Raw genomic sequence first — 23,010 nt, forward strand, 5'->3', positions numbered from 1 at the left:
TTTTTACCATTTGACAAATATAGCCAAACTTAGATTAATTATTTCTGCATCTGATGTCGAGAGACTAATGCATGCCTTTGTTTTATCTAGAATTGATTTATTGTAATGCACTTTTTTTCTGGTGTCCCAAAACATGTGGTATCCCATTTGCAGCTTGTTCAGAATACCGGCGCTAGAATTCTGACTAAAACCAGAAAAAAGTGAAGTACACCCCTCTGTGTATTCACTGTCTAAACAAAATAAAAGCGCGCCGCAAACAGCCTGTAAATAAATTGTGCACATTGAAGAAAACTGACTGTGTGTAGTTTGTGCTTCTTTGGAGTTTCAAAATTAACTGCTGTATTTATAACGTTAAATAAATAAATACATACATACATAAACGATCAGTAATGTTAAACGCAATTTTGAAGTAACGACCAACTATAGCGGGTATGCGTGTTGTGGTAAGTAAATCAATTTGTTATTATTATTATTATTATTATTATTATTATTATTATTATGTTTTAGGCAGGGATTTCCGCATTGTGTTTCACAGATAGTGAAGGTTAGGTAGGTGGTACAGTATTAACAAGATGCAATGCATGATGTTGCAGTTGTCACTGAATAAAAAAAAAAAAAGTTTTTCATAAACTTGTGTCTAGTTTATATAGATTACATTCCAAAGTACTGTAATCTGTTTGGAATAAATATTTTAGTAACACCCCTGTAATATGTTAAACTTGCTTTAGGCTTGTTGCGAATGTTGTGTTTTTTTCTTTCTCCTGATGCTACCAAGGCGTAATTCCCGCTCGCATTCAGTTGTGCACAAGCTTTTACTGAACAGCAATGGCATTAAACTAATACCGTCGCGGGGAGCGAAAATGCATGTGTGCGGTGCAATCATCGACATTTACTTGTGTGCCCATTTATCGATTGCTATTTTGAGGCTTAACTGAGTCCTATTGTGTACCATATCATTGATTTTGTTTCTGTCTGTGTTGTTGCTTTAAAACGACTCTGAAGTATTGTTTACACTCCTTGCTCTTTTGAAATGAAATGCTGGTTTAATCACTTCGTTTAAACGCAGTGCTTGGGCGGCCAGAGCAGCAACACAGAGAACTGTCAGTTTACCTGGAAACAATTAGAACATTGCAAAAGTAGGGGCTACTTTTTATAAATTTAATTTTAGGAAGTATTTGCTTTTGTGGGTTGTGGATCCATCAGCACTTGGTTGTTACTGTATTCAGCAGAGCTTTGTTGTTTATCCTCTAATATACCATTTTATAGGACAATGTACTTCAGTATGTCATACGTAAGCAATAATATATACTAGATATCAAATAAAATAGATAGTCTAAGATAAGTACAACCACAATACGTTTTTCTTACGGTAGTGGTTTTATGCAATATAGAGAAACTGTTCAATGTTTTACTGTTTCCAATCCATCCATCCATTATTTAATTTTTTGTTTTGTATCGGACTGCCAGTATAGGAGGCGGGACACTGACCCATACTGGACACCACCAAAAATGATACAAACCCGACGCCTCTGATTAGAACCTGATATATAGGGTATTAGTAGGCCGTCTGGTTTCTGGGTAAGGGTTTCTAATGTAGTGTGTTTCTCCCAACAGCGGCAGTCACATGATACACCGGATTGAAGGATTCGACAGCAAAGTGGTTCAGGTGAGGGGAGTGAGAGAAACAGGGGTTAGACATGAACACCAAGAGATGTACACGGCACCAAATACCAGCTTTCTTTTATAGGAGCCCAGTTCTCAGTCAGTGTCACCAGGCATACTAGTTTTATGAGCTATAAAAAAACTTGGATAAAACCTTACAAACTGTATTTAGCGGAAAGATCTTACTAAATTAATGGAAATAAATATCAAGAATTATGAACACTCAATACATCGACCAAAAAGAAAATATTTCCAAGTTGTTTTCCCTTTAATGGAACTACCACAGGGTCTATTTGCAGAATTGGTCTATTGTCATTATTGTATTCATGTGCATTGAATCCTATGTAGGCCCACTTTTTCTCATTCTTTATACAGTATTTCTTTGAATTTAAGATGCACTTTTTGAACCATTTTTTGCTTCTCAAAAATAGCCTGCTTCTTAAATTTGAGTACAGTGTATGATGCGTGTATTAAAATCGCAGACAAAATACATGACTACCAGAGTACACAAACAGCAACGTGACTGACTGCCGAGAAAAGACGAACCAAAGTGTTACTGCTCCATCTCGAATCATCCACGACATACAGGCAGCCGTTTTCAAAGAAGCGTCATTAGCTTCCTGAGGAGTTCAAAGAGCTTTTACAATTTCAGCGTTTCTAACAATTGGCACCAGCTCGGACAGATAGGAAAAGCTGATCAGACCCCCGTATTTTTCGACATGCCAAGCAATACCACAGTTCACAAATTGGGAGAAAAACAGGTGTGAGTAATCCCAACTGGAAATGAGAAGCTCCAGTGCTCTGTGTGAAGGCAGACGACCGCAGACTGCCTCCATAATTGAGGTTGTATCTTTGTAAATGCAGATTTATTTGATGTTTTATCTTTTTTGAGGTGGTGAGTTTGGGCTGCGTCTTAAATTTGAGGATGTCTCAAATTTGAAGGAATGCAGTACTTCACATGCAGTTTAGCCTAACCAGCTTCAGCCTTCAGTATGTTGTTCAACATTATGAGATGTGATGGACATTAAAAGATGATATTGTTGAAAGATGGTGCCGCCCCTTGAAGGCACAATTCCCATCTTATAGAGTAGACCCTTGTGCTTTAAACACCCATGTGCCAGTCCTGGATGCCCATGGTGGACCAACACCACAGTGTAAGGCAGGTTTATATTTACCTTTCCTCGACTATATATCATGCTGTCTCTGCAGACGACTGCAGCTTGTACATTTTAAAATGAAAATGTTCAACGTCTCAGTTCTCAGTGTGATGTATTTTGCTTTCCTGTGTGTAGGTAGCATGTGGACAGGATCACAGCTTGTTCCTGACAGACACTGGCAATGTGTACTCCTGTGGTTGGGGGGCTGATGGGCAGACAGGTCAGTCAGCTCAATAGAATTTCTTTATACTGTAATGTGGTTCAAATTGTACTTTTGTTTACCAGCTATTCAGAATTGAGGAATATTTGTTTAAATTCTGAGTTTGTCAGAACATAAGAAAATGTATAAACAAGAGGAGGCCATTTACCAGTCTAAGCTTGTCTGGATCCTAGTAGTTGATTGATCTCAGAACTTTGTCAAGTTGGGTCTTAAAGTACCCAGTGATCCAGAATCAACAAGACTAGGCAGCACATCCCATACCCTCACCACTCTCTGTGTGAAGAAGTGTCTCTTACTTTATTTAGTGGAGGTGGGCGTGTGTCTGTGTCACACTTTATATAGTGGAGGTGGGTGTGTGTCTGTGTGTCACACTTTATATAGTGGAGACGGGTGTGTGTCTGTGTCACACTTTATATAGTGGAGACGTGTGTAGTCAGTCTGTCACACTTTATATAGTGGAGACGGGTGTGTGTCTGTGTGTCACACTTTATATAGTGGAGGTGGGTGTGTGTCTGTGTGTCACTTTATATAGTGGAGACGGGTGTGTGTCTGTGTGTCACACTTTATATAGTGGAGACGGGTGTGTGTCTGTGTGTCGCACTTTATATAGAGGAGACGGGTGTGTGTCTGTGTCACACTTTATATAGAGGAGACGGGTGTGTGTCTGTGTGTCGCACTTTATATAGAGGAGACGGGTGTGTGTCTGTGTCACACTTTATATAGTGGAGACGGGCGTGTGTCTGTGTGTCACACTTTATATAGTGGATACGGGTGTGTGTCTGTGTCACACTTTATATAGTGGAGACGTGTGTAGTCAGTCTGTCACACTTTATATAGTGGAGACGGGTGTGTGTCTGTGTGTCACACTTTATATAGTGGAGGTGGGTGTGTGTCTGTGTGTCACTTTATATAGTGGAGACGGGTGTGTGTCTGTGTGTCACACTTTATATAGAGGAGACGGGTGTGTGTCTGTGTCACACTTTATATAGAGGAGACGGGTGTGTGTCTGTGTCACACTTTATATAGAGGAGACGGGTGTGTGTCTGTGTCACACTTTATATAGTGGAGACGGGTGTGTGTCTGTGTCACACTTTATATAGTGGAGACGGGCGTGTGTCTGTGTCACACTTTATATAGTGGAGACGTGTGTAGTCAGTCTGTCACACTTTATATAGTGGAGACGGGTGTGTGTCTGTGTGTCACACTTTATATAGTGGAGGTGGGTGTGTGTCTGTGTGTCACTTTATATAGTGGAGACGGGTGTGTGTCTGTGTGTCACACTTTATATAGTGGAGACGGGTGTGTGTCTGTGTGTCGCACTTTATATAGAGGAGACGGGTGTGTGTCTGTGTCACACTTTATATAGAGGAGACAGGTGTGTGTCTGTGTGTCGCACTTTATATAGAGGAGACGGGTGTGTGTCTGTGTCACACTTTATATAGTGGAGACGGGCGTGTGTCTGTGTGTCACACTTTATATAGTGGATACGGGTGTGTGTCTGTGTCACACTTTATATAGTGGAGACGTGTGTAGTCAGTCTGTCACACTTTATATAGTGGAGACGGGTGTGTGTCTGTGTGTCACACTTTATATAGTGGAGACGGGTGTGTGTCTGTGTGTCACACTTTATATAGTGGAGACGGGTGTGTGTCTGTGTCACTTTATATAGTGGAGACGGGTGTGTGTCTGTGTCACACTTTATATAGTGGAGACGGGTGTGTGTCTGTGTGTCACACTATATAGAGGAGACGGGTGTGTGTCTGTGTCACACTTTATATAGTGGAGACAGGTGTGTGAAATGTCTGTAACTCTAAAAATTGAAATTGTAACTGTAGCAAAAATGTTCAGGAAAACATGGGTTGACTTGGGGCTTGTTTTTATTTTATTTTAAATAAAAAAATCATTCATCCTGCTTGCTCAGTCATTCAGCCTCCTTTGGCTTAAAAAACAAACAAAAAAAAAACAAGTGTGCTTTGTTTAAACTAAAATGTTCCTTGTAAAATCATCCATACTTGCTTTGAAATCTGCCTCACCTTTGTCTGGATACATTTGTTGGTCCAGTGACTAGCATGCCGCTTATAGGAGTGCCTATCTGGTGCATTGCACGCATGGTTGAGTGATTGCATACCAGTTCAGAGTGGGGTGCTCGGCAGAGCGGTCAGTTCTACTCTATCTGGAGAACCACTTACTCAATTGTCATGAAACTTGGTATTTAACATTATTTAGCCTACATGATTGAGAGTAAAATATTGTGGGGATATCCTCTAATTCTTATTCTATACTAATCTGTGATGCTGTTGATACATTATGGTCACTTTTTCATCATGTTGATAGCTCTAATTTAGCATTTCCAGTGGTGGCGAGGATGGATGGTGCTCGTTCTGTCTTGTACTCTGATATTCCTTCTCTGTGGTGTGTGTTTGTTTCAGGTCTGGGGCACCACAGGGTGAGCAGCCAGCCTACCATGCTCAGAGGGGATCTGGTGGGGGTCCGGGTCAGGCAGGTGGTCTCGTATGGGGACTGCAGTCTGGCCGTCTCCCAGGAGGGGGAGCTCTTCGGCTGGGGCAACTCCGAGTACCTCCAGCTCTCTGCTGTCACTGATTCCACACAGGTACTGAAGTGTGTCTGGATGTCTGGGTGAGTGCAGACATCATTGTACTTAAGAAGATACAGAGAAGGACAACTAGGCTCACCCCAGGACTTATGGCATGTAACTTATGACAGAATGTATGAATGCAGGGGTGGAAATAAAACTCCTATTGCATAGCAGTATTACCCAGGTCAGCTTTAATATGAGCTTGATAAGCCACGTGTACAGGTAACAAACTCAGGTGTGTTATTACACTGCTGTGCAATGTCTTCTTTCCACCCCTGGAATGCATGGAATAGACTCCCGGGTGAAGTAGTAGGATATGAAATACTAGGAACTTTCAGACAAGTGCCTGGAATTATTTTGTTAGTTCTGTGTACTCCTTAAGTTATTTTGACTTTTGACTGGGAGTTTGGATATGCCCTTGTCTGAAGCTGCTATCTTAAGAACATACGAAAATGTACGAATGATAGGCCATTCGGCCTATCTAAGATCATCTGGTTTCCTAGTAGCTGATTCATCTCGAGACTTTGCCAAGTTGGATCTTAAAGAATCCAAGTGATTGTGCCTCAACAACATGACTAGGTAACCCATTCCGTACCTTGCCTACTCTCCAGTGAGAAGGTGTCTCCTTTCTTCTGTCCTAAGTCTGTCTCCACTTCATTTCTAACTGTATCCTCTGGTCCTGGTTTCTGTACTGCATTTTAAGTATTGGTTCAGGTTAACTATGTCAACTTCTTTTAAGATTGTCCCCCCTGCTTCTTCTTTGTTCCAGGATAAACAGGTTCAGTGGTTCAGCTCAATCCATTAAGCTCTGGAATTAGTCTGCTTGTTGGACTCCCTCCAGAGTCACAATGTTTAGTACTCCAATATTAATATGATCATATTGTGTAGAAAAGACTCAAACCACCCTCTCCCTGTCTCTGTTCAGCTGAGCTCTCCACGGCTCCTCCCCTTGGCGGGTGTGGGGAGGGTGCAGCAGGCTGCCTGCGGAGGGACTCAGGTTGCAGTGTTGAACGGTGAGCTCCCTGACACTACTGCTCTACTGTGTAAACTCGCGTTTGTCAAACCAGCTACAAGAAACCAATAATGACAACTAGTTATGTATTCTGAGGCATTACTGCAATAACACTGGATGACAAGTTTGCCCAAGTTGTGTCTTGTTTAACTTAACAACTTTTATGAATCGTCTTTGTAGGGCTGACCCATATTTGCATGGCTCCAAATGTATGTTTAATAGATTAAACGTTTGAACCTTGTCAGTCGTTTACTGTTTAAACTGTTTCCAGTGATAAAGTCAACTTGATTTGACAGTGTCTTATATTAGGTACACTGCAGTAATCTCTGGTTTTATCAGTGCAGTTTCATTACAGGGGTGTCTAGATGATACTGACCATATCACTGCCACATTGTTTCAATCTCTGCACACATCTTCTTCACATATCCATTTTACTTCATGTTTACAAATCATTCTGTCTCACTCCAATTTCTCATTGTTCTGTAGTTTTAGTTTTTCAGACTATTACTTTAAAGCCATAATAAGTAGGATACACAAAATGTAAACGTATCACTTGTGGTATATGGATTCCAATTCTTATTTTGTTTCTGGTTTTCATCACATCCTTGAAATGTATTTTTAACAAGTGCAAGCTCATCCCGGTTCATAGCAATATCTACGATGACAAGATGCTTCTGCGTGCTTCCCAGCTGAAAGCTGCATCATGATTGACTGGTTGAATAATTGTATGATAATAACCTAGCGTTCCCTTTCAAGTACAAAATGCAACCATTACCGAATGGGATACAATACCCAAGCCGTCACAAGTGAAGGACTTGCAGCACCGGCAGATGTGCTAAAAACGAAGATAAACTGCCTTTAGTATTCTGGCTGAGGACCGATTTAATGGTCAGATCAAAACAAATCAAATCAAACTTTATTTATATACTGCTTTGCAGAGGCACCTCAAGGCGCTTAACAGAAAACAACAGTTCAAAACATCAACAATGAAACCGCAAAAACAGTAATAAAACTCTAGTATTACTAGAGTATTACATTTCAAGTATTACATTTCAAGTATTACAAAAATACTTGAAATGTATATGTTTACGACTGTAAGTCACCCTGGATAAGGGCGTCTGCTAAGAAATAAGTTATTTATATATATATATATATATATATATATATATATATATATATATATATATATATATATATATATATATATATGAACAGTCAAAACAGCAAAACAGTAAAAAAATAAAAATGGACAGTCAGATGGAAACAATGGATCATAAAAATAGGTGTTAAATCTTGACTTAAAAATTGCAACGGTTGAGGCCTCTCTTATAGAGCCAGGGAGAGCGTTCCACAGTACAGGGTCCCTACACCTGAACGCTATACCATCTGTGTTTTTCTTAAAAGCCCCGGGGACAGAAAACAGCCCAGCACCCTGGGATCGGAGAGGAATATAATGGACTAAAAGATCCCTTAAGGATCCATTCAGGGCTTTATAGGTTAAGAGTAGGACCTTAAAATCAATCCTAGACCGCACCAGGAGCCAATGTGGGGGCTGCTAGCACGGGAAATATGTTTAAATTTTTTGGTTCTTGTTAAAAAAACCTGGTCGCAGCAATTTGTACAAGCTGCAATCGGGATAAAACATAGCTTTGGATACCTGAGAACAGGGCGTTGCAATAATCAAGCCTAGGTGATACAAAGGCATGCATCAATCTCTCAGCATCCTGCAGCCAAGGGAAGTGTCCTCATTGAGCAATATTTCTAAGGTGAAAAAATGACCCTTTGGTTACATTCCTAAAATGCGGTTCGAAGGAAAGATCTGGGTCAAAAATTACACCCAAGTTCCTCATTTCAGCTTTCAGTGAGTAAGGGAAACTGTCCACTGGAAAAACACATGGATTTGTATTGTTCAGTTGACTGTTTGATCCCAAAAGCATTACCTCTGTTTTATCTGAATTTAACAATAAAAAGTTGTCCTACATTCATAGCTTAATATCAGCGAGGCAGGTAGTCTGAATATTTAAAGATAAAGTATCACCCGGTTTTAGAGACAAATATAGTATCATCAGCATAACAATGACCTCATGTCTACGGACAATATCGCCCAAGGGCAGCATGTATAGGGAAAACAAAACTGGTCCGAGAACAGAACCCTGGGGGACGCCACATATAACTTCAGATAGAAAGGAAGAATCTTCTTCAATTTTAACATATTGTAGCCTATTTGAAAGATAGGATTTAAACCACAGCACAAGTGAGGGAGAGCCCTCATGCAGTGGTCATGCTGCAAGGTTACATTGAGTAACCTAAGCATTTAACACTAGAAGTCCAAAGATGTGTGTGGCTAACTACATGACAGCCGCTGTTTAGGGCTTGTCTGTGGAACTTAGACCCGAAGCAAATAAACAAGTGCTCGGGTTGCCGCCAGCTCTAGGTGCGGTCAACAAAATACGCCAGTGCCCTAACTGGACAGAGCTTATGGAGCTTTCCCTCGCTGTCAGACTGGAAAGGAGGTGGATGAAAGGCCTCCAAATCCACTGACTGGTTGATAAGGAAAGCAGAAATGCTATTAGGGAGAAAAAAAACTTCCTGGTACCGTCTAGTACCAACCATGGTACTGAAAACGGGTCACTGGTACTGACTGCGGTACTGAAAACGGGTCACCAGTACCGGCCCAGCCCTGGTAACAGGAGCGAATCACTGGTACCCGTTCTGGCACAGAGTGGTACTGGCTTTGTAACCAGGACAAGTGGCGTGCAGGTGAAGACCTGAAAAAGCCACTGACAACTGCAAGCACACACTGTTAAACAGACAGGGACTTCAAATCGCATGCTACTAGAATAATCTAGTAGCCTTCATTGTCAGTGAAGCAAAAAGCAGACACAGCAACGGCAAATTCGACAGCACAGTGTAGCTAAAAAACCCTGAACACTAGCCGTGTCTCTGTAGCGCAAAAGCTGACGGAAAGACCAGACAGCTGCGCAGGTACCGTCTGTGTACAGATAACAACAGACACCTATGAGAGTTGGGTTTCTGAATGACAAACGGAAAACAATCAAAGCTTCATAAAAATGATATATAATATTTATGAAAAAAATAAATATATATATCTATGAAAAGGAGCTAGTAAGAGTTATATCGCCTCACGAAGAGCCGAGCAGCAAGGGAGAGAGCATGGAAACTTAGACCCACAAGGGACTGAATCTCAGGGGAGGAACAGGCGAGATGCCGGCTTTGCGCAGGGCACAAGGCCGCGGAGGGGACTTAATCAATCAGTACCTAGGTTAAGAAAGAATTAGATTTTAAAATAAAATTATTTCAATGAATGATCATATATCAGTTTATCTCCTTAGTTTTGACGAGAACTCAGAGCTCACTCCTGCCTCAGGCGGGCTGAAAGAGAAAATGGCGCTGAGTCTTGTGCGTCATTTGTCTTTATCTCCTGGGTGGGGAGACAATGTCTGACACACAAGGGGCATAAAGGAGCAGCTTTGATATAAGTGCTCAGGTAAGAGATTATAACCCATTCGGTAATGGTTACATTTTGTACTGGAAAGGGAACTGCACGTTTATTACTTTTAATTATATTTGTTATTAAATTGAAATGGTAATGTTGTTTATTTTAGTCAGTGAATGTATTTTTGATGATTTCTTTATCTATGTATTTTACACTGGATACACTGCGTCAGAAGAGGCTTTTATTTAACTCTCCTGGTGAACCCTCCTGAGTGAATATTGAGAAATGTGTTTCCCGGGTTGATTTGTGAACCATGAGGTGTGATTCAAGATTTTAAAATAGTCGGCAGTAAGTTTAAAAATATAACGCTGCAATACGGACAACATGGGACACAGCAAAGATCATCTTTCTTGTAAACTTTGCAGGGTATTCGCTTTAAATCCTTCGTTTGTTCTCCTATGATGTTAGAGTGACTAATGCTGTATCTCTCAACTCTACAGAGAGTGGGCAGGTGTTTGTGTGGGGCTATGGAATTCTGGGGAAGGGGCCCAACCTATCAGAGTCCAGGACCCCTGAGATGATCCCACCCACTTTGCTGGGCTGCTCAGAGTTTAACCCCGACATTGCCGTGGCGCAGATCCGCTGTGGGCTAAACCACTTTGCAGCCATAACAGGTGAGACAGATCTTATAATCGCAATCCAGAATATACTTCATCCAGTGGGGAAGTGACTACTGCAAGACAGTGTTAATGCTAATATAACGACTAGTAAAGGTACTGTCATAAGGAGTTCAAGGTGTCAAGCAGTCTGGAGCTTGCTGGTTTAAATCCTGGCTGTGCTAAGTTGCTGATCTTGGCGGGGTTCTCTTATAGGGAAGTGCACTGGCCTTCGCGCTCCTGCGGGCGAGGGAGATATAATCACCAGACTTTGCAAAAAACTAAATATATGATAACCTAAGTGTGGTTTGGGGTTTGGAAGCTAGGCTCCCTTCTATCTTATCATCTCATTTCATTAATCAAATCTTTTTTTTTTTTTTTATAAATTTAGTCGTTGCCAATTATTTTTATTATTTTATCCCAATTTAGAATGGCCAATTATTTTTTAAGCTCAGCTCACCGTTACCACCCCTGCGCTGACTCGGGAGGGCGAAGATGAGCACACGCTGTCCTCCGAAGCGTGTGCCGTCAGCCAACCGCTTTTTTTCACACTGCGGACTCACCGTGCAGCCACCCAAGAGCTACAGCGCCGGCGGACAACGCAGCTCTCGGGCAGCTTACAGGCAAGCACGCAGGCGCCCGGCCAGACCACAGGGGTCGCTGGTGTGCGGTGAGCCGAGGACACCCTGGCCGATCTAACCCTCCCTCCCCCCGGGCAACGCACGGTCAATTGTGCGCCGCCCCCTGGGAGCTCCCGTCCACGGTCGGCTGTGGAATAGCCTGGACTCGAACCGACGACGTCCAGGCTATAGAGTGCATCTTGCACTCCAGGCGTAGCGCCTTTACTGTATGCGCCACTCTGGAGCCATCGAGAATCGCTTTTTCTTCTCTGTAATTCCATCTCGGCTTAACCAGTTTTTCCACCCAAGAAAGCTCCCCAGCTGCGCTCGGTTGTTCAGCGGCTCCAGCCAGACAGCAGGCAGTCTGCACAGAGCAGAACATCCCCACAGCATTTAAAGTAAATTCACCACCTGTTTGGGATATGCTGGGAAGGAAAGTTTTATTTTACTACTCCGTTAACTTCCGGCTGCCGCAGCAGCCTGAAGATATTCATTACTCTCTCAGAAGCGTCATGCTGGATACTTCTTAACGCCTACCATGTTAAATTTCTGCTCCACCTACTTGATGATTTTCTATTGATCTCTCATCCCTCAGATCCGCCAGCAGAAGCGATCACTAATCTTAAGAGTTTATTTTAAGAAGTTGGTGTCCCGCTTTCAGAAGAAAAAACAATCAGCCCCCTTCATTCTCTGGAATTTGTAGGAATCATAGTGGACACAGAATAGTTCAAAACCAGCCTTCCCTTGTCTCAACTCAATCACATGTTTTCTTATCCAGAACTTCCAGATCAGTAAAACCATCAGGAAACGGGCACTGCTCTCTTTGCTGGGTCATTTCAACTTTGCAATTCGCATTATCCCCCAGGGGCGGACGTTTATATCTCGATTACTTTCTCTTGCATCGTCGGCAAAAAACTTTGACTCCTACATTAATATTTAATCAGAAGCTAGGAAAGACATTAAAATGTGGTCCACTCTTATTCAGCATTGGAACGGTCTTTCTATGTTCTATGATGATTATATTTCAACACCACACCACCTGGCTTTGTTTACGGACACCTCATTTTTGGGATTCGGAGGTCTCTTGAACAGTGTATGGCCTATGTAAATCGAAAGCCTATCGCCGCATCAAAAATCCACAGCTCTTCTTGAAATTTACCCAGTAGTCTCAGCTATGGGGTCATCTTTGGTCTAAGAAATCAATATTATTTTACTGCGATAACATATCTACAGTGCATATTATCAACAAAGGCTGTTCCAGTTCTCCTCTTATCATGCAATTATTATGGTGTCTAATATGGATTTCAATATCTAATAATTTTCTAATACAAGCTTGCCATCTACCAGGCATCTGTAATAATGCAGCAGATGCTCTTTCTCGTTTACAGATTTCCAGATTTCATCGTCTGGTTCCTACAGCCCTGCCAACTCCAACAGCGACCCCCCCCAGTTCAATCAGCTGATCTTCAACTAAACCCAGCTATCAGCAAACTACTTAATTCAAACAAAGGATTCTTTATATTGGGCTCCAGCTACAATCTCTTCCTATGCATTTAAAAAATGGATCAGCTTTGGCAAAGCCAATGTATTCAGTTTTCAAAAAAAAAAAAAAAAAACTCTCCTCTATGCCCATATGCTTCCATGCAGAAGTATATTGCAGAGCGCAAACCCATGTCATCTTCTGACCCACTGTTCATAAATTCAAGCTGATCTGTTGTATCAAGGCATTGGTTCACTTCTCATCTCTCCACCTTGGTTTCCAGAGCAGGACTTTCCCCTGCAAATCTACACTCCCCATTCATTCAGAATCGGGGCAGCCACATCAGCAGCAAGAACAAAAAATAACCAGCATCTAATCAAAAATATGGGGTGCTGGACCTCATCAGCAGTTGAGCTTACATTCGTTCTTCCCCAATCGAAATACCCTGTGCCCACCAGTCTATTGCTAGTATGTCTGGAGTGGGGACGACCTTTCCACCAGGGCCACCAAAGATTTCCCCCTAAAAAGAAAGGGGGGTTTTCCTTTCCACTGTGCAGCGTTAGTAGGGAGGAACTTACTAACCCCTTTGTCATGTTAAATGTTTTATTCTTGTATTAAATGTTTTCTCTTTTTCTTTGTTTTCTATATGCATTGGCGGTTCTTTGTCTGTCTACACATGTAGGAGTGTTTAGTGGGGAGCCGGGGGTCCATCCTTTTGTGAGGTTAGTGATCCACTTTCTCCAACCCTTTGTTAAGCTGCGCTTCTTACCTCTAAGGAGGAGGGTTCTCCATGAGTTGGAGGGGACCTCCGGCCAAAACCCCACCTTTCAGCATCGCATGATCTTTTGTTCCCCTCGTTCAGGTTCTGAAGCCACTATTTATATATAGGCCCCCAAATGGCGGGACCACTCTTCGTATGTCGGGTCTCTTCAGCGACGGTGACCCCTCTCCTGTTTGTCGGGTCTCCTCAGAGATGGTGACCCCTCTCCTGTTTGTCGGGTCTCTTCAGAGACGGTGACCCCTCTCCTGTTTGTCGGGTCTCCTCAGAGATGGTGACCCCTCTCCTGTTTGTTGGGTCTCTTCAGCGATGGTGACCCCTCTCCTGTTTGTCTGGTCTCTTCAGAGACGGTGACCCCTCTCCTGTTTGTCATGTCTTCTCAGAGACGGTGACCCCCCTTCTATGTGTTGGGCCTTCGAAGAGGCGGAGCCCCTCTCTTTATATGTTTTTATATGTACTAACTCCATATTCCTTACTTTCTGGTTCACAAGCCTTTTCGTATGTCGGGTCATCTCAGAGACGATGACCTCTCTTCGTATGTCAGGTCTCCGACAGAGACCCCTGTCTTGTTTGTCGGGTCTCCTCAGTGACGGAACCCCTCTTCTATGTGTTGGGCCTTTGAAGAGGCAGAACCCCTCTCTTTATATGTTTCATCTCTTACTAACTCCATGTTAAACATCACGTCGGGTGGCCTTGCTCCCGCCTCGTGACCTACAAAGGACAAAAGTCTAAGATGAATTTTGCCTACAAGTGTCAGCCAAAAAGGAAGCATTGACTACAGGGTATATTCATAGAAATGAAGTGGTCTATTGCCACATTCTTTTTCCCATGTGTATCGTATCATATGTAGGCCCACTTATGCAATTTTGCTAATTTTAGAGTAAGTTTATTTTGTCCTACTTTGCATTCATTTTTTAATGTGAGTTCCATCTTTAAACAATGTCACCTGTTAATGTCGCTCACATCTCGTAATGCTGAACAACGTACCGAACACTGATGTTTAGAGATGCCGCTGTGTCTGCCCAGTTCTGAATGCTGTCTGGATCATTTTGAATGACCTTTGCTGCTGCAACAGTGTTTGCCACTCCTCCTATTTTTGTGTTGTCTGCAAATTTAACAAGTTTGCTTACTATACCAGACTCTAAATCATTCATGTAGATTAGGAAGAGCAGAGGACCTATTACTGATCCCTGTGGTACTCCACTGGTTACCTCGCTCCATTTTGCGATTTCTCCTCTAATCAGTACTTTGTTTTCTACATGTTAACCACTCCCTAATCCATGTGCATGCATTTCCTTGAATCCCTACAGAAAGCATGCATGTGTACTGTAGTATGTTAATATGAAAAATAATACAATGGAATGAAGGGTGATGTGTTTTTTGGAGAATCTCTAAGCTGAGTTGACGTGTTTTGCAGATGGGGGTGAACTCTTTGTGTGGGGGAAGAATATCCGAGGATGTCTAGGCATTGGCAAGACTGATGATCAGTATTTCCCATGGCGGGTAAGAGAGCTACAAACAAAAGGAGGCATTATCTGATTGATCCCAGAACTTTGAAGTCAGTTTTTAAATAACCCACCCCAAACCCTCCCCACTCCCTGTGTAAGAATGTCTCCGACGCTGTGTGATGGGTCTCTCTTATTACAATACAGTAATACAATTCACATTTCTATAGTGCCAGTAGATCCCAAAGTGCTTCATACAAAAAAATTATAATATTTACAATTAAAATAAAGTGACAAAAAAGATGGTTTTAATTATAAAATTAGAACAAACTAAGATAAAAAGCTTGTTTGTAAAAATAAACAATGAAAAAAATCTAATTAAAAAATTTAATAAAATTGGAATTAAAAACTAAAATATACAGTTTAATTGTAAAATTTGAAAAACTAAGATAAAAACCTTAAAAATAAATAAATAAATAAATTAAAAACTTAGGTTAATAAAGCTAATATATAAAAATTAGTTTAATCTAGATTTAAAAACAGTAAAGTCCCAGCTTCCCTGACAACAATGGGTAAATGATTCCATCGTTACAGAGCTTTATAACAAAAAGGGATACAGGTAGTGAACAAAAAAATGGAAACACCAATTTAAAGTCACTTAATAGGGCGTTGGGCCACTGGTATCCCGCTCTGTAGAGTTCTCGGCAGACCATTTTTGATGAAACTGGCTGCTCGCGCCCCAGGTTGAAATTTGCAGTCAATTGATCTGCAGTTGCTCGCCGTTTTGCCTTGCACTTCAAATTAATGCGTGGATATTACAATCCTGGAGTAGGCGCTTCCGCCCACTGTTGCCCTTTGCTGATGATGTCTTTCCCTCAGAGTTCCATGCCGACATCACTTTAGACACCGTTGCTCGTGAAACATCAGCAAGTTGAGCTGTCTTGTTCACTGAAGCTCCTGCCAAACGCGCCCCAACAATCACCCCTCTTTCAAAGTCACTGAGGTCTCCTCTTGCAGCCATGCTAGCCATAATTATAGGCAACCAGGCCTGTCCAACATTTTTATACATGACCCTAAGCATGCTGGGATGTTATTTGCTTAATTAACGCATGAGCCACACCTGTGTGGAAGCCCTTGCTTTTAATATACTTGGTGTCACTCATTTACCCAGGTGTTTCCATTTTTCGTTCACTACCTGTACATGTTCACTTTTCTTAGTTGTAGTCAGAACTCCAGCAGCAGCATTGTGAACGAGCTGCAAGTGAGACAAAGCACGGCTCAGAAAATAGAGCAACAGAGCATTGCAAATCAATCCTAGATGACACAAAGGCATGCACTAGTCTTTCAGCATCAGGCACACAGATAATGGCCTGGAATATCAAACTTTTCTGACCGTCGGGGACAGCTTTTGTGTCTTAACTTTCCAACTGCTTTTCGTGTTCTGAGCAAAATAAAAAATGGCCAGGAAGGATGAGAACAGTTGCAAAATCCCAATTCTGACAGCATGAGGAATGTTATGCAAATAAAGTGGGTACCTAACATACCCCCCATGCAAAAATCAAAAGGGTTGATGTGGGTGGAGTGACCCTTTGACTATACAAATGGTGATGGAGCCCAATGTGCTGCTAGGGATTGCTGCGAGTTTAGAGGATGAAAGGGATAATGTAGCTGCATAAACTCATTCCTCAGACATAGAATTGATTTTAAGATTTTACTATTAACCTACAAAGCCCTGAATGGATTAGCACTTAGCAATTTGCAGGAGCTACTGACTGCGTATCTTCCGAATCGCACTCTTAGATCACAGGAAGCTGGGCTGCTGGTTATTCCTAGGGCCAATAAAACGAACACGGGAGGAGGTAGGGCTTTTTCTTGTAGAGCTCCTAAACTATGGAGTGCTCTGCCTTCATTCGTCAGGGAAGCTGGGACAGTTGCAATATTTAAGTCGAGACTGAAAACATACTTTTATAAAATGGCATTTTTGTCTTAGTGGGTTTTAATGTAACTTATATGCTACTTTTTAAAACTTTTTTATTTTAATCTGTTATTTGAATATGTTTTGATTTGTGGCAGATATGTCTGGGAACTTTTACAGAATACATTTACAAAATAACATTAAAATGAGCTTTCTACTTTACTTTTTTTTATTTCTCTGTCCTGATGTACTTAATTTATTATAATGTTCTATTAAATGCATCTTCTCTTCTTTCTCTGTATCTCCTGAAAGTGACGTCATTTGCATCAAACATATAGGTTCCTCGTTTAAATACTGAATAGTTATTCCACCACCTTTATGTAAATTGTACCCATTCTACCTGTCGGAAAACATCAGAAAAGTTTTTCAATTTTTGATGGAAACAGCTTTTGGGATAAGAGTCTGGTTAAACAGAAGGGTTTGGACTGTAGAAAGACACTTGATATTTAGGGCCAATATGTCTGTTATTATTTAATAACAGTCATCTGTGTAAAATGGTGACACCCTACAACACAGTATTATAAATCTCAAACACAAAGACACAGGGACTACTGTTTCACACTCTGAGCTTGACCGGATCCTAGTAGCTCATTGATCTGAAACACAAAGACACAGGGACTGCTGTTTCGCATGGTAACCCGTTCTTTCCACACCCAACTCCACAATGTGTCCACTGTTCTGTAGTGATTTTACACACAGTATTCTTTTATTTCCTGTTTAAATTCTGTATTTACCTTCTTAGCAACAGTTATTGAAAGTAAACGAGTCCAGAGGTAGATTAAGTCTGTCTCTCTGTTTGCCTAACACACTTCCATTTTTGCATATATCTAGGAAGAAACTTTCTAGGATCAGATTAGTGAGATTCAGAATGTGTCTGACCCCTAGTTAAAACATTACATTTTGTGTTTAAATACACGCTTATTCAATTGTGATGACAGTTGTTAAGGCCTTTCTATTGGACAACATGTATTTTTAAATGAGCATACATTAGCTGCAAGTCAAGGTGATTACTTTCATGATAATTGGGTTAAAATGTTTTAATGTGAATTTCTATAAAAATGTCTGTCTTATTTTGTACTGTTTGTTGTTATTTTGTGAATGTGTTGTGATTGAGCGCCCCCTGGTGTGTTTCAGGTGACAGTGCCAGGGGAGGTGGTGGATGTGGCCTGTGGAGTGGATCACATGGTAGCTCTGGTCAAATCCCTGGTCTGAGTGCCCAGTACATGCTTGCGACTGACCCTGCTCCAGCATGCAGTGAAAGGGGAGACGAGCTTCAGCTTCCCTCAGCTCTAGCCCTGTTACTGATTGCTGATCTGACAGACAGCCAGGAATTCAATCCCAGAACATGTTTCATCATCCATACCTATTAAACAGTGCGGAATTGAGATCAACTGCAAGAAACTGCATGAATTCACAGTGACAAGCGTTAAGATGTTAAGTCTTCAATGTTGAAATGCTTGGCATTGAATTTAAGTTTCTTTTGGTAGTGCCAAAATGATTTCCAAATACAGCAAAACCTTGATAAATTCTGATTTTACAAACACTTCTGCTTTCCAAAAGAGTTTTACAAGCTTGTTTATCAAACCTTTAATGGCCAAGATATAGCCTTCAATACCTTTGAAATCAGTTCCTAAAGAAGTAGGCCAGCATGAACTACATTCACAGGCGGTGAAATAGCTTCTTGTATGAAATGCTCAGTTAAACATTTAGCCAAGTTTTGGGTAAATGGATCTCAAGGTACACCCTGAAGAAGTGGCGAGAAATGTCTGAGCACAGTTGATGGTGCTGATGTGTGTTCTGACTCATCTGTTTGTTATTGTATCCTAGATGTAATCTCTGATTGAAAATGAAATTAAATATATAAACATTACGTACAGAATAGTACAAAATAAGAGATGGAAATGCAATGTTTAATCACAATGTGATGGGCTCCAGATACACTGTGTACGACTGCCTTCACTATATTCCCTGCCCAGGGGAATTCATTCCCAGCAGGGAAATAGGAGACGCAGCAACCCTTCTTGTCCTCACTGGGTAGTATTAACATTATTTAAGTTATTGAGAATGTCAGATTCCTGGGATAGGGGTGTCTGTCCATTCATCCACATCATGGCACACTTACATTTTTGTATATATCTGTAGAATCACCGATCACATTGTGTTTAAACATGTCATTGCTAATTGTTTTTCTATAGTATTCTGTACATACTATTGATATGTCATGATCTAAATTTCTATTTAAATAAAAATGGCTGGTGGCGCTTAGAAAAAGCAGGGTCCTGATTTCCTTTCACTGTCGTACTAAATACCATTTTAACAGCACAGACTTGAACAGAAATCACAGTGAAGGTCACAGAGGACTGGACTCATACCTTTAAGCTTTAGTGTGCTGTTTAGTTATTGCTGTAAGCTTCCTAATGAGAGAGAAAACACAGTAAAAACCTTACGAGGTAAGTCAGACCTGTCAATGGGGCTACATTTAAGCAGTAGAATCTGAGGAAGAGGGCTTTACTGTGTGGTAAGGCTCACCTTGTGCTGTTAAAAGCCCCGAGCTGAAGGCGACAGCGACTAACAGAACGAGAAGGGACTTACCAGACAATAATGCCATCTTATGTGGGTTCTATTGCTATTAGAAAATAGTTTATGCAGCACTAGTTTTTGTTGCTAATAAATAAACGTTTTTTTCTCAATATTCCATGAATAATGTGGTTTGCTCAGAATTGCAGGGTCTGGTAGCCTTCATGCTTCATCATCCCATGAAACCTGAATAAACTTACATACCCTACTGAATTACATACCGCTTTGTAGTTTTCCATATACTTCATGAAAAACTGTATAAAATTGAAAAATCTGAAATGAAATATTGTACTACTATTATGGCTTCTGATAGACTTTAACGTCATGTAATCAAGAAACTATAAAATTATATCGTAAAATAAAAGATCAACATTATTTTCATTATTTTTAATTATGTCTCAATCCTAAAATGGTGATGCAAAACTTTTGGCCCGAGCTGTAGACCGCTTGAACGTGTAGGACAGCGAGGGAGCAGACTGTCTGCATTGACAGCCTTTAGAGAGCGTGTGCGGAGATTTTCTTTCATCAAGCAGAAAAAAGGTAAAACAATTGAATACTGTATTTCCCGGTGGATTTATTTGAAACTGTTTAATCACCTTCAAGGTCCTTTACCAGAAAGTAAAGCCCTTGTATTGACCATTCAGCTTAAAGGAAATCCATTTTCAAACAAGCATTTGACACATGTGGTTTAAATGAGTGTGTTGCCAGTGAGCTCATAAAGCTGTCTTTCTTTGGACTTGTTTTTCAGGGTTAAACCGTAGTTAAGCCAGTTTATGTGGAACATGCATTTGCATTTGATTGTGCTTGTTTACAATGTGATTAAAATGTAATGTTTTTAAACCTGCGGTCAATACACTTTTAATGGCTAATAAATGTAAACCAGAAATGTTCATGATTCTGTGGCAAACTCTGAAAAATCAGTTTCTGGAAACATATGTAGTTGTAATTAACTGGCAAACAGTAAAGCAGAATTTATTTATAATTTTTGTTTGGCACAAGTTTATGCGTTTTTCATTACATGGGTTCCTTCAGGATTGAATCATTCTTCACACCTCTAGTTAAACACTTTAAAAAAATTCAAATAGTACAAGCTGGTTTGATATAGTTTGACAGGGCAGTGTACAAAATGAACCCCTTACAATGTTTTATAAAGTAGCTAAAACCATACATTCAGAATCTAGCAGCAACACTGTTTCTCAATTACTTTTCCGAATGCATTCTATATGTGTTTTTCATAAGACTGGTAATGTGCTGGTGAACACATTGCAGAGGTGAGAGAAACACTTGGTAGAGGAGCATGTAGATCAGGGCTGTGCAGATACTCTGTTATTCGTTTTAAGTTGTTAGATAATACAATGTGTCATTTACTCAACAAGGAACAAAGCCTTTCAGGGGTTACGCAGTAGCGGGGTACCAATCAGTAACATTATGACAGTGTGATTTAATATAGAACCCGCTGTGATCAAACTAGCGGGTATGACATGCCAGTTACATTTGCTGGCTTTGCAAAATATTTTTATTTTCATATAGGTTTGTTTGGTTTCATTTAACAAAAAAAAAAAATCTAAAATGGGATTACTCTGAAACAGTATCGGCACGCTCCTAATAGAAATTATATTTGTCACTTTTGTGGAGGGAAGTGCTATCGGGAAGGTGTAGATTTGTTCACACCAGGTTTGTTTGTTGGTTTCAAATGGTCAAACCCAACTGGTACCATTAAAGAGCTGGTCCAGTTTTCTCCTAGAACTATTTCTGATTTACCTACTAAAAACCAGTGTAAAGAGAACATAAGAGCATAATTTACAAACGAGAGGAGGGTATTTGGCCCTTCAATGCTAGTTCCTAGCAGCTGATTGATCTCAATACCTAAGCATCAACAACATGGCTTGGCAACCATTCCACTCCATACCATAAGTAACCTATTCTCTGTTTTTTTTTCTCTCTGCTCAACAAGATATGGTTTCGAATGGTGGCTGGTGAGGAGCCACGTCTTCACAGAGAAAAAATATAATGAACTGCTTAACCCCCAAACAAATTCAGAATGTTAACTTCTAGATATTACCAGCAATCATGATTCTACGAATCCAAACAGACTATAACAAGTCCAGTGTGAACAAGGCCTAAGTTTTGTTTTAAATCAGTGCATATCTGCCCCATTATATTTTCTATATCCTAGATTCCTCCAAAATCAATGTCTGTTTGACAAGTCTGAGTTCTGTGTGTGGTTAGCAGTTCAGTCAGTGGCTCATTTTATTTTTGTCTTTTGTAGTGCAGGCTTCCAGCCTTGTGTGAAAGTGCGGGCCTAAAGCCTCTGTCTATCTTCTCTGTACTGTCCCCCGATATATATAGGCCAGGAGGGAGCAAACATCAGAAAACAAAACAAGGCATTTTCAGCTAATAATTATTTTCCTAACCTCCATTCCCCAATAGGAGAATGAATAATTAATCAATTTGGTTCCTTGCCATGGAAACTATGCGAGGCCAGAGAGAGAAAAAAACACTATAGTAATGCTAGCTTTGGAACAAGGTGGTGGGTTGGCACAGTCCTTGCGAGGGGAGGCAAGAGAAGGAGAGGGTCTTTCCTCCACTCCACTGTTTAGTTTTTTCTCGATGGCAGCCCTCTGTCCGATCCTGGCACTTCGAGTACTCTGGACACAAAGCTGCGGCTGTGTGAGGTGGGGGGTATTTTGGGAAGAGGGGGACCCCGAATACCAATCCCTTCCGTCACTGCCCCCCTCCCTTGTTGGTCCTCAAGGCTCCAATCACACTCTGGATGTTCTCTTCTGGAACCTAACAAAGGAAAAATAAGAACATATTGAGAGGCTTGGGAGTTACAGTCTGCTAATGGCAACAAACCGCATTCTGAACACCACTGTGCTGTTCCAATGGTTATTCTCACCTCCCTCTGCAAGCAGGTTCATTTAAGAACATAAAAGTTTAGAACGAGAGGTAATTCGGTCCACGTAAGCTCACCTGGTTCCTAGAAGCTGATTGACATCAAAACTTCCAGTTGGGGTCTTAAAGGATCCATGTTCTTCTGCCTTAACAACAGGACTAGGTAACCCATTCCATACCCTCACCACTCTGTAAAGAAGTGTCTCCTTCCTTCTGTCCTAAATCTACCTCTGGTCCTAGTTTCTTTTTTTTTTTGTTTGTTTTTATAAAAATATAGTAGTCCGCAATTAATTTCACCCCACTTTTCTCCCAGTTTGACATATCCAATTGTATTTTAAGCTCAGCTCACCGCTACCACCCCTGCGCTGACCCCAAAGCGGTGAAGACGAACACACGCTGTCCTCCGAAGCGTGTACCGTCAGCCGACCGCTTTTTTTCACGCTGTCGGAGGACAATGCAGCTCTGGGCAGCGTACAGGGG

At 41.1% G+C, this 23,010-nt stretch overlaps 2 protein-coding genes across 2 annotated transcripts in view; one reads left to right on the plus strand and one right to left on the minus strand.

The window, feature by feature from the left end:
- Positions 1-19,848, plus strand: part of rcc1l (RCC1 like) — a 38,377-nt gene extending 18,529 nt beyond the window's left edge. The window contains exons 6-12 of the mRNA XM_058998360.1: positions 1,615-1,666; positions 2,955-3,039; positions 5,469-5,650; positions 6,561-6,648; positions 10,605-10,778; positions 15,056-15,141; positions 18,193-19,848. Coding sequence (XP_058854343.1) covers positions 1,615-1,666; positions 2,955-3,039; positions 5,469-5,650; positions 6,561-6,648; positions 10,605-10,778; positions 15,056-15,141; positions 18,193-18,270 — 745 coding nt within the window. The 3' untranslated portion in view covers positions 18,271-19,848. The remainder of the gene's footprint in view (positions 1-1,614; positions 1,667-2,954; positions 3,040-5,468; positions 5,651-6,560; positions 6,649-10,604; positions 10,779-15,055; positions 15,142-18,192) is intronic.
- Positions 19,849-20,572: 724 nt separating this feature from the next.
- LOC117429475 (cytosolic arginine sensor for mTORC1 subunit 2-like) overlaps positions 20,573-23,010 on the minus strand; it is a 56,472-nt gene continuing 54,034 nt past the window's right edge. Inside the window, exon 9 of the mRNA XM_034048986.3 lies at positions 20,573-22,425. Within this exon, the coding sequence (XP_033904877.1) occupies positions 22,360-22,425 (66 nt within the window). The 3' untranslated portion in view covers positions 20,573-22,359. The remainder of the gene's footprint in view (positions 22,426-23,010) is intronic.

This window comes from Acipenser ruthenus, chromosome 24 (assembly GCF_902713425.1).
Source record: "Acipenser ruthenus chromosome 24, fAciRut3.2 maternal haplotype, whole genome shotgun sequence".
In the NCBI taxonomy this organism is placed as follows: Eukaryota; Metazoa; Chordata; class Actinopteri; order Acipenseriformes; family Acipenseridae; genus Acipenser; species Acipenser ruthenus.